The following is a 13919-nucleotide window of genomic DNA, read 5'->3' on the forward strand; positions in this document are numbered from 1 at the left end:
AGACGTTTCAAATTTAACATGTCCAAAATGGAACACATTATCTCTACTGTCTCCTCAAAACAAGCAAGAAAAACTATTTTCTTCTGTGAATGCTCCCACAATCCATCCAATTGTTCAGATCATAGATCTCTGACCCCTCTCTCTGTCCTCCTCTATCCCTTTATTAAGTCATTCTCTTGTGCTGTCTGCTCTGTCTCCTAAGTATTTCACATCTCTAATTCTTTCCATTTCCAATGCTGTTATTCTTTTTCAAGCTTTTATTATTTGTTGCCTAGGCTGTTGCAGTAGACGTTAAGCTGGTCTCCTTGAAATCAGTCTTGCCCCCACCTGGATCATTCTCTAGCCTGCAACCAGAGTGAACATTAAAACTGAAAATCTGATCGTGCCACCTTCCTTTGTAAATTCTTCTGGCTTTCTGTGGCTATTAGGGTAAAATCCAAAATCTTGCAAGGACCTTCTTTATTAGACTCTTTCCTGCCTCCTCAGCAACATTATAAATGATGACAGTTTTTGTCCTCTTCTCTCAGCTCCAGTCATTTTGGTCATCTTACTTCAGTTCCCATCTCATGGTGTTTACATGTGCTCTTCTGTCTTACTTCCTCTCGTTTTTCACCTCGCTAGCACTTATCCTTGAGAGTCCAGCCATATTTTTTCAAACTTAAATGCTAAATTTTGAGCTAATTGTTAGCTATAGAGACCATTAAGTTAATGAACATTCATTTTGAGAGCCACAGTTTCAAAGAGAAAGTATCCTTTCATCTTCTCAAACCTATCCCTAAGCAAAGTCTTTTGAGACAGAACTAATACACCTGACTGTACTCTGAAACTAAATGGCGCTACTTTGTGATTCTAATTTTTTTTGCCCTACACTTTTAATATCTGTAGGAATTTTGTAAACTCTCGTTAATATTTTTTATTCCTTACTTCCTTTCTCAGTACTCCAATAGCTCATGTCTGGTCTGAAATAAGTAAGAAAGAAAATAAAAACATAGATGTAGTAAATGATGAAAGAGATGACTAGAACAAGAAAGAAAAAATTAAGTATTAACATATTTATAAAGACAAATACCCTTGTTGATTGAAAAATGAGTAAACCAGGGGGCTGGCCCGGTGGTGCAGCGGTTAAGTGTGCACATTCTGCTTCGGTGGCCCAGGGTTCGCCGGTTTGGATCCTGGATTCGGACATGGCACTGCTTGATGGGCCATTCTGTGGTAGGCGTCCCACATATAAAAAGTGGAGGAAGATGGACACAGATGTTAGCTCAGTGCTAGTCTTCCTCAGCCAAAGGTGGAAGATTGGTGGCAGATGTTAGCTCAGGGCTAATCTTCCTAAAAAATAAATAAATAAATAAAAATGAATAAATCGGATTAAAGTATATAAATACTTTAATTTCTTAATTAAAAGTTTGAAAATCTCTCAGCTTTTTTTCTGTTTTTAATCATTAAAAAATTCCTCCAGTTCTCTTTTGAAACATAAAGAAATACCACATGCAGTTTTAGATTAAAAATTCACTTTCATGGAATAATAAAACTTCCTTTGGTCTTTTAGGTCAGTATATTACATAAATGGCTCCCTGTCTTGGCACTTGAACCTATGTCTGGTTGGAAATGAGCCAAATCTGAATTAAGCCTTTGGACTGGCACTTTCCCGTTTCACTTCTATATGGTTAGGTGTGGTATAGTAGAAAGAATATAGACTTTGGACTTAGATATACCTGGGTTCAAATCCCAGCTCCACAACTTAATATGTGAGCCTGGGAAAATCAGTTAATTGCTTTCCTCACCTGTAGAGATAAGAGTAGTAATAATTACTTGACATGGTTATGAGGATAAATTTAGAAAAAAGGAAAAAAATATTATTATACTGTAGTAGAGGCTTGTTAGTTTCCCAGAAAAAATGGTAAATATTTGCATACATAGAGATGAGAAGACCTTTACTCTAGTTTCTTCCCAGCCTATCAACCAGCCGCTCCCTGGTCACCCAACAATCAGTGTCAGCTTTGTAATCTTGAACAAGTCATTTAATTTCTCTAAACTTCAGTTAGAAAAATGGGGCAACCTGAAGGAAAACCAGTTCATGTTAGGATGACCCTTCTAACTTGAAGTATTTCATCATGATGAAGTGGCTATCACCTTTTGGAATTTGATGAGTTAGCTTGTTTTGAAAGAATTATCATGCTGTCTTTTACTACCTAGAAGAATTAGGAGAAGCGTTCTTGCAGGTAATACCAATTTGTCTCACTTCATAGTATCAATCACTCTTACTTTATCTCTTCTTCCTCTTTCGAGAATGTGGTTATATTCATTGTGCCTGCATGTTGCTCAGGCAGTGGCTTGCCTGATGTCTTCCTTCACCTAGGCTACCGTGGCTTTTTTTCTCTTTTTTCTTATTACTTATATATCTAGGAGCCTCCTCAAAGTCAACTGCTATTATGAGAAAAAGCAGAAATTGTCTTTGAAGTACTACACAGAAGAAACTTGACTCTTTTCTATTTGGTTGTGATTGTTTTTCCTAGTGTATGGGTTATCCTATCGTCAGTTTCTACTCTGGAAGCCTAATAGTGTTTTTTTCTCCCCTCTGTTTTTGTTGTTGTTGGCTTGTGTGTTTCTTTTTTTTTTTTTTAGGTGACATTTGTGTAACAAAATTAACCATTTTAAAGCATACAATTCAGTGACATTTAGTGCATTTACAGTGTTGTGCAACCATCACCTCTATTTAGTTCTAAACATTTTCAACCCTACCAAAGAAAACCCATACCCATTAAAAGTAGTCATTCCCTGTTCTGCCCTCTCCTCAGCCTCTAACAAACATTAATTTGCTTGTGCCTTAAAACATTAATCCGAATTTACCCCTATTAAGAGTATTTCAGATAAATGGAATCATACTTATGTGACTTTCGTGCCAGGCTTCTGTCATACAGCATATTTTGAAGGTTCATCCATTTTGTAACATGTAATAGTACATATTAGTACTTCGTTCCTTTTTATGAGTAATATTCCATTCTGTGGATATACTTCATTTTGTTTATCCATTCGGTGTTTGATGGACATTTAGGTTGTTTCCACATTTTGGCTTTTATGAGTTGTATTCCTGTGAACATCCACGTACAAGTATTTCTTTGGATACTTGTTACTTTTGGGGATCTACACCTAGGAGTGGAATTGCTGGGCCATGTGGTAATTTTGTTTACGTTTATGTTTTTTATATTTATGCTATGCTTATGTTTTTGAGGAACTGCCAGCTGTTTTCCACAGTCGGTGCGCCTCTGTGTCTATTTAAGTCCTTTACCATTTTTTAATTGGGTAGTTTGTCTTTTTGGTGTTGAATTGTAAGAGAGTTCTTTATATATTCTGGATATTAGTCTCTTGTTAGATATATGACTTACAAATATTTTCTCCCATTCCATAGATTTTCTTCACTTATAAGAGATTTTTACTATTACCTTTTACATTTAGGTCTTCGATTCATATTTTTTTTTTTCTGCTTTTTCTCCCCAAATCCCTCCAGTACATAGTTGTATATTTTAGTTGTGGGTCCCTCTAGTTGTGGTATGTAGGACGCTGGCTCAGCATGGCCTGATGAGCAGTTCCATGTCCGTGCCCAGGATCCGAACCAGTGAAACCCTGGGCTGCTGAAGTAGAGCGTGCAAACTTAACCACTTGGCCATGGGGCCAGCCCCCTTTGATCCATTTTGAGTTAATTTTTGTATATGGTATAAGGTAAGGGTTCAGCTTTGTTCTTTGTATGTGGATATCCAGTTGTCCCAGCAACATTTGTTGAAGAGACTGTTCTTTCCCCATTAATGGTCTTGGCAACCTTGTGGAAAATCAATTGACCATAGGTGCATGGGTTTCTATCTGGACTCTGAATTCAGTTCCGTTGGTCTGTATGTCTGTCGTTAGGCCAGTGCCACACTGTGATACTGATTGATTACTTTAGCTTTGTAGTAAGTTTTGAGATTGGGAAGAATAAAGTGAGTCCTCCAACTTTGTTCTTTTTTAAGATTGTTTTGGCTGATCAAGGTCTCTAGTATTTTCATATGAATTTTGGGATGAGGTTGTCACTTTTTGCAAATAAGGAAGCTGGGATTTTGATGGGGTTATATTCGGTCTGCAGATCTGTTTGGGTAATATTGCCATCTTAGGAATATTTAAGTGTTTATTCTTTTTAATTAAATTATAAATGGAATTGTTTTCTTAACTCCCTCTTTGGATTTCTCATTGCTGGTGTATTTAAAACAACTAATTTTTGAGTGTTGGTCTTGTATTCTGCAACTTTGCTAAATTTGTGTGTTACCTTTAATAGTTTTCTTTTTGCAGATTCTGTAGAATTTTCTTTAGAAACAGCATTTCATCTGCAGATAGAGTTTTACTTCTTCCTTTCCAATTTGGTTGCCATTTATTTTTATTGCCTAATTGCTTTTTCCAGAACTTCCACTTGAATAGAAGTTGGAGAAACAGGGCATCTTTATCTTGTTCCTGATCTTAGGGAGAAAGCTTTCAGTCTTTTGCCACTGAGTATGTTAGCTCTGGGCTTTTGATAAATGCCCTTTATCAGGTTGAGGAAGTTCCATTCTAGTCCTAGTTTGTTGTGTGTTCTTATCATAAAAGTTTGTTGACTTTTGTCAAATGCTTTTTCTACATCAATTGAGGCGATCATGTAGAGTTTTTTTCCTTCATTCTATTAATGTGGTATATTAATCAATTGATTTTTATATCTTGAACCACCCTCGTAATCCTGGGATGCATCTCACTTTGTCTTAGTCTTAATATGCTTCATAGTCTTATTATTCTGCTGGATTCGGTTTGCAAGGGATATTCGTCTGTAGTTTTCTTGTGGTGTCTTTGTCTGGCTTTGGTATCAGTAATCCTGGCCTTATAGGATGAATTGGAAAGTGTTCCCGCCTCTTCTGTTTTTTGTAGAGTTTGAGAAGGATTAGTGTTGATTCTTCTTTATATGTTTAGTAGAATTTACCAGCGAAACAATCTGCCTCTGGGCTTTTTTTCATTGGGAGATTTTTGATTATTAATTCAGTCTTCACTTATTGTAAGAGTGTTCCAATTTTTTACTAGTTTGAGTCTTCTCTTTTCTTTTTCCTCAATCTAGCTAAAGATGTGTCGATTTTGTTGATATTTTCAAAGAACTGAGTTTGGGTTCCATTGATTTTTCTCTGTTGGTTTTCTGTTTTCTTATTTCATTTATCTCTTTTCTAATCTTTATCTCCTTTCTTTTGCTAGCTTTAGGTTTAGTTTGCTCTTTTTTTTTTCCTTTTTAAGGTGTAAAGAATACTTCACACCAAAACAACAAATAACCTAATTAACAGGTTATTGGTTAGACGTGATTTTTTTTTTCTATTTTAATGTAGCCATTTAAGTCTATAAATTTCACTCTGAGCATTGCTTTTGCTGCAGCCCATAATAACTTATGGCATGTTGTTTTTTCATTTTCATTCATCTTTAAGTATTTTCTAATTTCCCTTGTGATTTCTTCTTTAACCCATTGGTTAAGAGTGTGTTGTTTAATTTCCACATACTTGAATTTTCTTTTTTTTTTTTTTTAAGATTGGCACCTGAGCTAACATCTGTTGCCAGTCTTCTTTTTCTTCTTCTTCTCCCCAAAGCCTCCAAGTTCATAGTTGTATATTCTAGTTGTGAGTACCTCTTTGGTTGTGCTATGTGGGACACTGCCTCAGCATGGCCTGATGAGTGGTGCCATGTCCACTCCCAGGGTCCCAACTGGGGAAACCCTGGGCTGCCGAAGTGGAGCACACGAACTTAACCACTTGACCATGGGGCTGGCCCCATTTTTTTTTGAGGAAGATTAGCCCTGAGCCAACATCCATGGCCAATCCCTTTCTTTTTCTTTTTTTTTTCCTGCTGAGGAAGATTGGCCCTGAGCTAACATTCATGCCCATCTTCCTCTACTTTATATGTGGGTTGCCTGCCGTAGCATGGCTTGACAAGTGGTGTGTGGGTCCACACGTGGGATCCAAACTGGCAAACCCCAAGCCACCGAAGCAGAGTGTGTGAACTTAACCACTGCACTACCTAGCCGGCCCCTTGAATTTTCTAATTTTCCTTATGATACTGATTTCTGTTTTCATTGTATTGGATCAGAGAACATTCTCTATATCATCTTTTTTTTTTTTTAAATTTTCTTTTAAAGATTAGCACCTGAGGTAACATCTGTTGCCCTTTTTTGTTTTTACTTCTTCTCCCCCAAGCCCCCCAGTACATCGTTGTATATTTTAGTTGTGGGTCCTTCTGGTTGTGCTATGTGGGCCATCGCCTCAGCATGCCTGATGAACGGTTCCGTATCCATGCCCAGGATCCGAACTGGCGAAACCCCAGGCCGCAAAAGCAGAGCACACAAACTTAACCACCCAGCCACGGGGCCACACCCTCTCTTTATGATCTTAATCTTTTTAAGTTTCTGCGGACTTGTTTTGTGGCCTAACACGTGGTCTTCTGTGAAGAATCTTTTGTGTGCACTTGAGAAGATTGTGTATTCTGTTATTTTTGTCTGAAGTATTCTTTATTTATCTGTTAGGTTTAATCTTTTTATAGTGTTGCTCAAGTCCTCTTTTTCCTAACTGAACCCAGGACTAGTCCTTCTATCCATTACTGAGAGTAAATTATTGAAGTCTCCAACTTATTTTAGTATTACCTACTTCCCCCTCCAATTTTGTCATTTTTTGCTTCATATATTAGGTATATATAGGTTTATAATTCTTTTATTTTCTTGATTGATTGACAGTCTTATCAATATACACGTCTTTCTTTGTCTTTAATAACAGTTTTTGACTTAAAGTCTATTTTGTCTGATAGCAGGGCCATATGCTATGAGTTGAATTGTTTCTCCCAAAAAGGTGTTGCGTACCTGTGAGTGTGACATTATTTAGAAATAGGATCTTTGCAGAGAAATAGGTCTTTGTGGTAATTTGTTGTGGCAGCCCTATGAAACTAATACAGATTTCAGTACTGAAAGTGGTATCTTGCTGTAACAAAATACCTAAAAATGTGGAAATGGTTTTGGTGAGTGGATACTAACTGGGAGAGTTCTGAGACACTTATTCGGAAAAACAGCCTGGATTGCCTTAAGGAAACGGTATGCAGAAATGTGGATGTCAAAGGCAATCTGGGGAGGCTTTAAAAGGAAATGGTGAACATGTTATTGGACAGTAGAGGAAAGGCGATCCTTGTTAGAAAGTGGCAGAGACTATGGCTGAATTATGTTCTGTTGGATAGAACTTTTATGCAATGAACTTGTATATTTAGCTGAAAAGATTTCCAAGCAAAGTGTGGAAAGTGCAGCCTGGTTTCTCCTCCTTGATGGAGGGTTAGGTTGTTTCCAGTATTTAGCTGTTATAAACATGCTACAATGAACCTCCATGTGCCAGTTTATTTTCCTAGGGGTAGATATTTAGAGATGGAATTGCCGGAAGTAGTTTTGCACCTTCCCTGGAAGAGACCAGTATTTATCAGTTTCTTACATGTTTGTCCAGAAGTTTTGTTACCATATATATCATATATATATCTTACACGCATATGTATTTATTTCTATATCTATATAATATGTAAAACATATATATACATGTATCTAATATTTGGGTATTATATGCATATGGGTTTTTCTGTGTGTAGTAAAGTGTCATGGAGTTGACTCCATGCCTTTGCCCATTGACTAGATGTGTCATAATTCATATAACAAGTTCCCCCCGATAGTTTTCTACTTTTTTACTACTAAAAACATTCCTATAATGACTGACTCTATACATAAGTCATTTTGTAAGTGTGATTGCAGTTTTATAGGATAAATTTCTCGTACTTGAAAGTTTTGATAGGTATTGCTAAATTGTCCTTCATAGAGGTTTTGCCGTTGCACACACTATCTTCTGTATTATAGTACCTGTTTTTCTACAGCCCTGCCAATACAGTGTGTTGTCAAACATTTGGATCATTGCCATTATGATGGGGAACAGTACTATGGCACTGTCATTTTAAGTTTCTCTTGTTACAAGCGGATTGAGCTTTTTTGTCGTCGTTTGTTCACCATAGGTTTTTTACTGAGCTGCCATTTTTCTACTGAGCTTTTAGACTGCTTCTAGTGGAATTTGCCATATGTAAAATTGTTTTTATGTTTAGGTAGTCAGGTATATCAGTCTTAAGACCTGAAATTTTGTGCTGTTCTTAGAAAGCCCTTTTCCATTCTGAGATTATTTAAAGAATCTTCCATAGTCATAATAGGCTCAGTTTTACTATACTAACTTAATGTAGTTCTAAGTAATAAGCTACTCTAGATATGAACACGAATTTTTAATGATAAGCTTTTTATTATCACTCAGGAGGAAATGACCTTACATTACCTCATTTACCCTTTCAAGCATGGAGAAATATAGGGTAACAAACAGATTGTATGTGTGCCTGGATGTAGCATCTCATAGGTGAAACAGAACAACACTGAAGCTGGACATTGTCATGATTTGCCCTATGGATTAATTCAAATTCATGGTGTAATTCCAAGTGAAATTATTGAATACGGTCAAGGGAAGGCATTCCTATAATGGAATTTCTTTTTACAAATTCCTTGCACATTGGTTGTAAAATCAGCTAGACTTGTGATTCTTTTTCATGCCGTAGTTCTGCTCTTCTTTCTGGGACTACTCAACTCAACTTAGTTTCTTTTGTCTTAGATCTAAAGGTTAGAATTCCATGAATTGAATTACTTAGGTATAGTTTGCCTACTTCTCTTAGCGTTCCATTTTTCAGTAGATAAGGCAATATAAAATTACCACTTTGCAACATACAAAGTTTTTTCTATAGAGTGATGACAAAAAGGGTAAGTTTTGTCTAATTTTCCTCTCATCTTGTTTCTGTTATTTCAATAAAAACCTGAGGAATTTTCTCAAAAGAATTTATCTTTTCATTGATTGTATTTAATAGTAGACATAAAAAGATAGTTATTGGTTAACTGTAAACTTAAAAAGAATTGTATATGTTTTCATCTAGATCCCAAGGAAGAGAAAGAGGAAGAAGACTCTGCCCTCCCTCAGGAAGTTTCCATTGCTGCAACTAGGCCTAGCCGGGGCTGGCGCAGCAGTAGCAGGACGTCTGTCTCTCGGCATCGTGACACAGAGAACACCCGAAGTTCTAGGTCCAAGACTGGTTCATTGCAGCTCATCTGCAAGTCAGAACCAAATACAGATCAGCTTGATTATGGTACAGTGCAAGTAGATTATGGTTATTTAATAACCAGTTGCCTGTAGACTTTAAATATAATGTTGAATATTTACCAAAACAGTTTAACTTTCATGGGTAGGTATGGTTATATAGGAAAGATTTCTTTTCGACAATTTGCAGATCCTCTCCTTTTGCATAATGACTACAGGCAGTAATTTGCTATGTATCTCTTGGCTGCAGAAAGAAAATATCTTTATCTACATAGATAAACTTTTGTTTTGGCTTTATTTTTCCAGATGTTGCAGAAGAACATCAGTCTCCAGGTGGTATTAGGTAAGAAACTTTTCATATTTCATATATAAACCCTTGGAGACAAAGAGCACAATCGCATTATATGATTCAGAAGCTGTTTTCTACTTGAAATAATTTTGAGCTGTTAAAGAGAAATTAGCTTCAGTTTTGGTATTCAGTTTTTAGATTGCATTTTATTCTTGATTAGAGCTTTAACCATGTAGTCTTTAGTTATGTAGTTCAGAAACCATGTCTTAAGTACCTTCTGTGTTCTGACTTATTCCCTGCTAGACAGGAACGTGAAATGGGGATGTTTTGACCAGGGTTTTGAAGTGTCTTCCTTGATAAGTCATTTGATTCCCACCAACTTTTTTGTGTGTGTCTGTTCATAGGTCTTTTTTGTTAGAGCAGATTACTAGACATAGAATTATAAAGTTAATTTTTTTAACTCTTAGTGCCGTTGAACAGTCATCACCTTACCTTTATTTAATGAAGTGATAGCATTTCTAGGATTTATGTGTTTTTAGTTCCAATTATTATTCTTTAGGATAAAGCAGCTAGATTGCAGTCCAACTAGACCATGAGGATAAAAATCCTAGATAACTTACTGTGAATCTTTGGCTACCTCTAAATAAATTACCGAATAAAATTCAGTTAGGTAGAATCGTTACAACTAGAATTTCTAATCTCTGTTTGCTGCTTTTTAGTAGTGATGAGGAGGAGGAGGAAGAAGAAGAGATGTTAATCAGTGAAGAGGAAATACCATTCAAAGATGACCCAAGAGATGAGACCTACAAACCCCACTTAGAAAGGCACGTCTCAGATTTTACTCCAGACATGTCAATGAAGAATAAGTTAGGAAAACACCGTTGCATGCTTTTATTTTCCCTTGTTGCCAGACTAATGAGTATAGACTTAATTTTAAATGAATAATTAATTATGCACTTGTTTTGTAAATCTAACGTCATCTTATTACTCCCTCATACAGACCTCTTTTCCATTTTTAGAACTGTATTTTTGATCATATCCAAATTAAGATGTCTGCATGTTTTATCTTAATAAGATTAAGATATCATAAACTGCCTAAGTACTTAGTTTTTACTTTTGTCTTGATTCTCTTTACATCTGTAGTGAGATTTGATTCTAGATTTGATTCATGATCCTGGTGGAGTCATCTCATAGGCTTTAAATATATATCATTCCTATGCATATGAGGAATGGTTGGCCAGAAATCACATTTCATGAGCTGAGGACCATAATTTTACATTAAAGTGGTGATAACCCCAGGCTTTATCCTCTTGTCACAGTTTTCCTTGAAAGGGCCTTTTGTGGGACACCAACGTTGAAATGCATTTGTGTTTTCAGGGAAACTCCAAAGCCACGGAGAAAATCTGGAAAGGTGAAAGAAGAGAAAGAGAAGAAGGAAATTAAAGTGGAAGTAGAGGTAGAGGTGAAAGAAGAGGAGAATGAAATTAGGGAGGATGAGGAACCTCCTAGGAAGTGAGTAGACACTTACTGCTAAAAATGGAAACTTAACAGATTTTGAAGCCACTAGTAGGAAAAGGGTGGGGGGGGGTGATGAGGAAGGATGTTGGCACATTCTTATTGCTGCCTCAAGCAGCCGACCATTTCATTGGAGAGACTCTTCTCAAAAGCTTGAAAGCTTAATTCAAAGCCATACTTAAAGACATCCAAATGAGCAGGTAAGACAGTGGCTGTAGGGATGCAGATGTAGTAGAGACAGCAAGAAAAAGTGTAGCAGTGTGGATCCTCTAAAGAAGGGCAAATAAGGCAAATGATGCAATAACTTTGGGCAAAAACTTTCTGCCTAGCAATCATTTCCTATTGTGGAAATAAGATTTTTTAAATATTGAGGCTTTTTGGTTCTATTGCAAGGAGAATATAGTTTATATTCTTAGGGTTTTTAGATAATAGACTCTTTTATTTTGCTTCTTAAGTTGATTAAATTTAAGTGATAGACTTTTCACTGAGACAACTCTTCACATAGTGATCTTGAGATTTATCGAGTTCTTCCATAGTAATGCATAGTTTATGAAAGGTGTATAACTTGTGATGCAGATTTATTTGAAAGTGAAATGACTTCAGAATGAAATCTTTGGTTTGTCAGATATGTCTCTGGATTTTTGTATTCTGGCTTATCCTTTGTTTCTGGCCCCTGCTCTTTGGTCTTGAGTATATGTCTTCAGCCATCCTTCGTTGTCGAAGCCTCAATCCAGAATATGTGGACAGTTACCATGTTCTTTAATTTTAGGAGAGGAAGAAGGCGAAAAGATGACAAAAGTCCACGATTACCCAAAAGGAGGTGAGTAATTTATACTCGTACTATGTTGTACCTTATTTCTGGTGATAGGTACTTTACTTACGTATTTAGCCCTCATAATTATCCTGCAGGAATGGCTGTTTAAAAATTTCTCAGAAGCAACTTCATTAATGTCCTTATTGCAAAGTTACTGTTTTTATTTCCATTACAGGATCTTAAAGTTCCTAAAAATCTTAATACTTTTTCTTTACCTTTTGGAGGGTTACTAGTTTATTTTGTGCTTTTTTTTTAAAAACTCTCTCGAGCATTTGGCAATTTCTGATTATTTCTAACATAAGTTCTGTGGAAGCTATGTACTAGTAAAGAGATTTTAGTTCTTCATACTGTAAAATAGCTATTTCCTATAGTGCAGGTCAAGTTAAAGGCCAGTGTGCAGAGTGCTGCTTTTCTGTTGCTAACTTTTCTCCCACATATTGATAATAGAAAAAAGCCTCCAATCCAGTATGTCCGTTGTGAGATGGAAGGATGTGGAACTGTTCTTGCTCACCCTCGCTATTTGCAGGTCAGTGAAGTTGTTTTGTAAGGCAGCCTTTCAGTTTATCTTTCATGACTAGTTCTCATACTTCATGAGTCTTTATAGTTTGTGAACTTGTGTAGGCTTCATCATTGACGTATAAGGTTGAGAAAAATGTTTTTTAAACATAAAATTATTTTAGTTATGCTGTTAAAAAAAAGAAAAGTGACTAAGAACCTGAGCCCAAATAGAAGATTTTCTTGGAATCTTGGAATATCCCATTGTTTCCCATTGTGTAAATACTTCTCATATATAAGATGTGTTGTTAGAACACCCTAAGACACAGATGAATAGATTTTATTTTGGTGTGTATTTTTGAAAAATAGCAATCAAACCAGTAATTTCTTGAGTACTATTTAGATTTTTTTAAAATTAGTTTTTAGGGGTTTTTTTAAGTGAATAGACTTTTAAAAAAACGAGTCAAGATAGATTATATTTAGGTCTGGCAGAAAACCTGAAAGTGAAGTACTGCTTACTGAAGCTTAAGAAATGCCTGTTTAATCTTTAGCAGCAAGTAGACCAAGAGAGTAAGGCCTTACTTTCTGGTTCTGGTTCTGTCGTGATAATGACAGCTACTCTTCTTTTGCCATGTGCTGTTTGCTGCACTAGGCAGCAAACAATATATGATCTCTATATTCTCACAACAGCGCTATGAACAATTATCGTTATTTCCCTTTTACAAATGAGAACTGAAGCTTAAAATATTTAGGTATGTCTCCTAAGATCACACTGCTAATGAATGACCCAGACTAGAATCCAGATCTATTTCCATAGCCTAGGTTCTCAACCATTTTATTATACTGCCTCCCCAACCATAATATAGAGTATTCGGTTTTCCTTCAGCACTTAAACTTTGCAAAAGAATGAGCTTTCAGGAGGCCTGAATTTTTATCCCTCTTCACTTTCTTTTACTGTTTTAGCACCACATTAAATATCAGCATTTGCTGAAGAAGAAATATGTATGTCCCCATCCCTCCTGTGGGCGACTCTTCAGGCTCCAGAAGCAACTTCTACGACATGCCAAACATCATACAGGTACTTTTTTAAGATTAGTAATATGTTTTCCTAACATTAATCTTAAGAATTTGCAGTCAAGTGTGGGAGAAAGATATGAAAATAAAAAGTGATAAAACATGAATTTTACAAGGGTTTAACTAAGTAGGGCGTTTTAACTTTTGTCCTTTGGCTTCTTTAAGAACTTTTATGCTTGGAGAATTATCTTTTATTGAGCATGTACTCTGTCAACTGTGGACTAAACACTTTACATGTACTATTGCTTATCCATCTATTAAACATCACCAGGTTTGCTTATATTAGCCGTACGTTACAGCTAAGAAACCAAACCAAGGCCTACCAACATTAAGTAACTTGCCTGTGGTCACAGAGCTAGTTTTTAGCAGAACTAGGATTTTGTAATTCTGCTTCAGGTAGATAGTTGTAGTAGCTCTTATGGACTAAAAGTGGGAAGTATGAAGAGACAGCCTAAATGGTAAAGAAGCTTACTTACAGTTTATATTAACTACTAAATAGCCGCCGGGACTTCTGCTGCTGATGAAATCATAAAGGCTAGCTATTGAATTCCCACATAACCTC

The 13919-nt window shown here is 36.2% G+C and overlaps 1 protein-coding gene across 2 annotated transcripts in view; it reads left to right on the forward strand.

Moving 5' to 3' along the window:
- The window catches only part of ZFP91 (ZFP91 zinc finger protein, atypical E3 ubiquitin ligase), a 35768-nt gene that overhangs the window by 16260 nt on the left and 5589 nt on the right, over positions 1–13919 (forward strand). Inside the window, exons 3-9 of one of the 2 annotated variants that reach the window (XM_008536931.2) lie at positions 9010–9219; positions 9477–9513; positions 10179–10283; positions 10837–10971; positions 11744–11794; positions 12236–12314; positions 13247–13361. In XM_008536931.2, coding sequence (XP_008535153.1) covers positions 9010–9219; positions 9477–9513; positions 10179–10283; positions 10837–10971; positions 11744–11794; positions 12236–12314; positions 13247–13361 — 732 coding nt within the window. The remainder of the gene's footprint in view (positions 1–9009; positions 9220–9476; positions 9514–10178; positions 10284–10836; positions 10972–11743; positions 11795–12235; positions 12315–13246; positions 13362–13919) is intronic. The other variant, XM_008536932.2, reaches the window with a different exon arrangement.

The sequence above is a fragment of the Equus przewalskii genome, chromosome 11 (genome assembly GCF_037783145.1).
Source record: "Equus przewalskii isolate Varuska chromosome 11, EquPr2, whole genome shotgun sequence".
NCBI classification, from domain to species: Eukaryota; Metazoa; Chordata; class Mammalia; order Perissodactyla; family Equidae; genus Equus; species Equus przewalskii.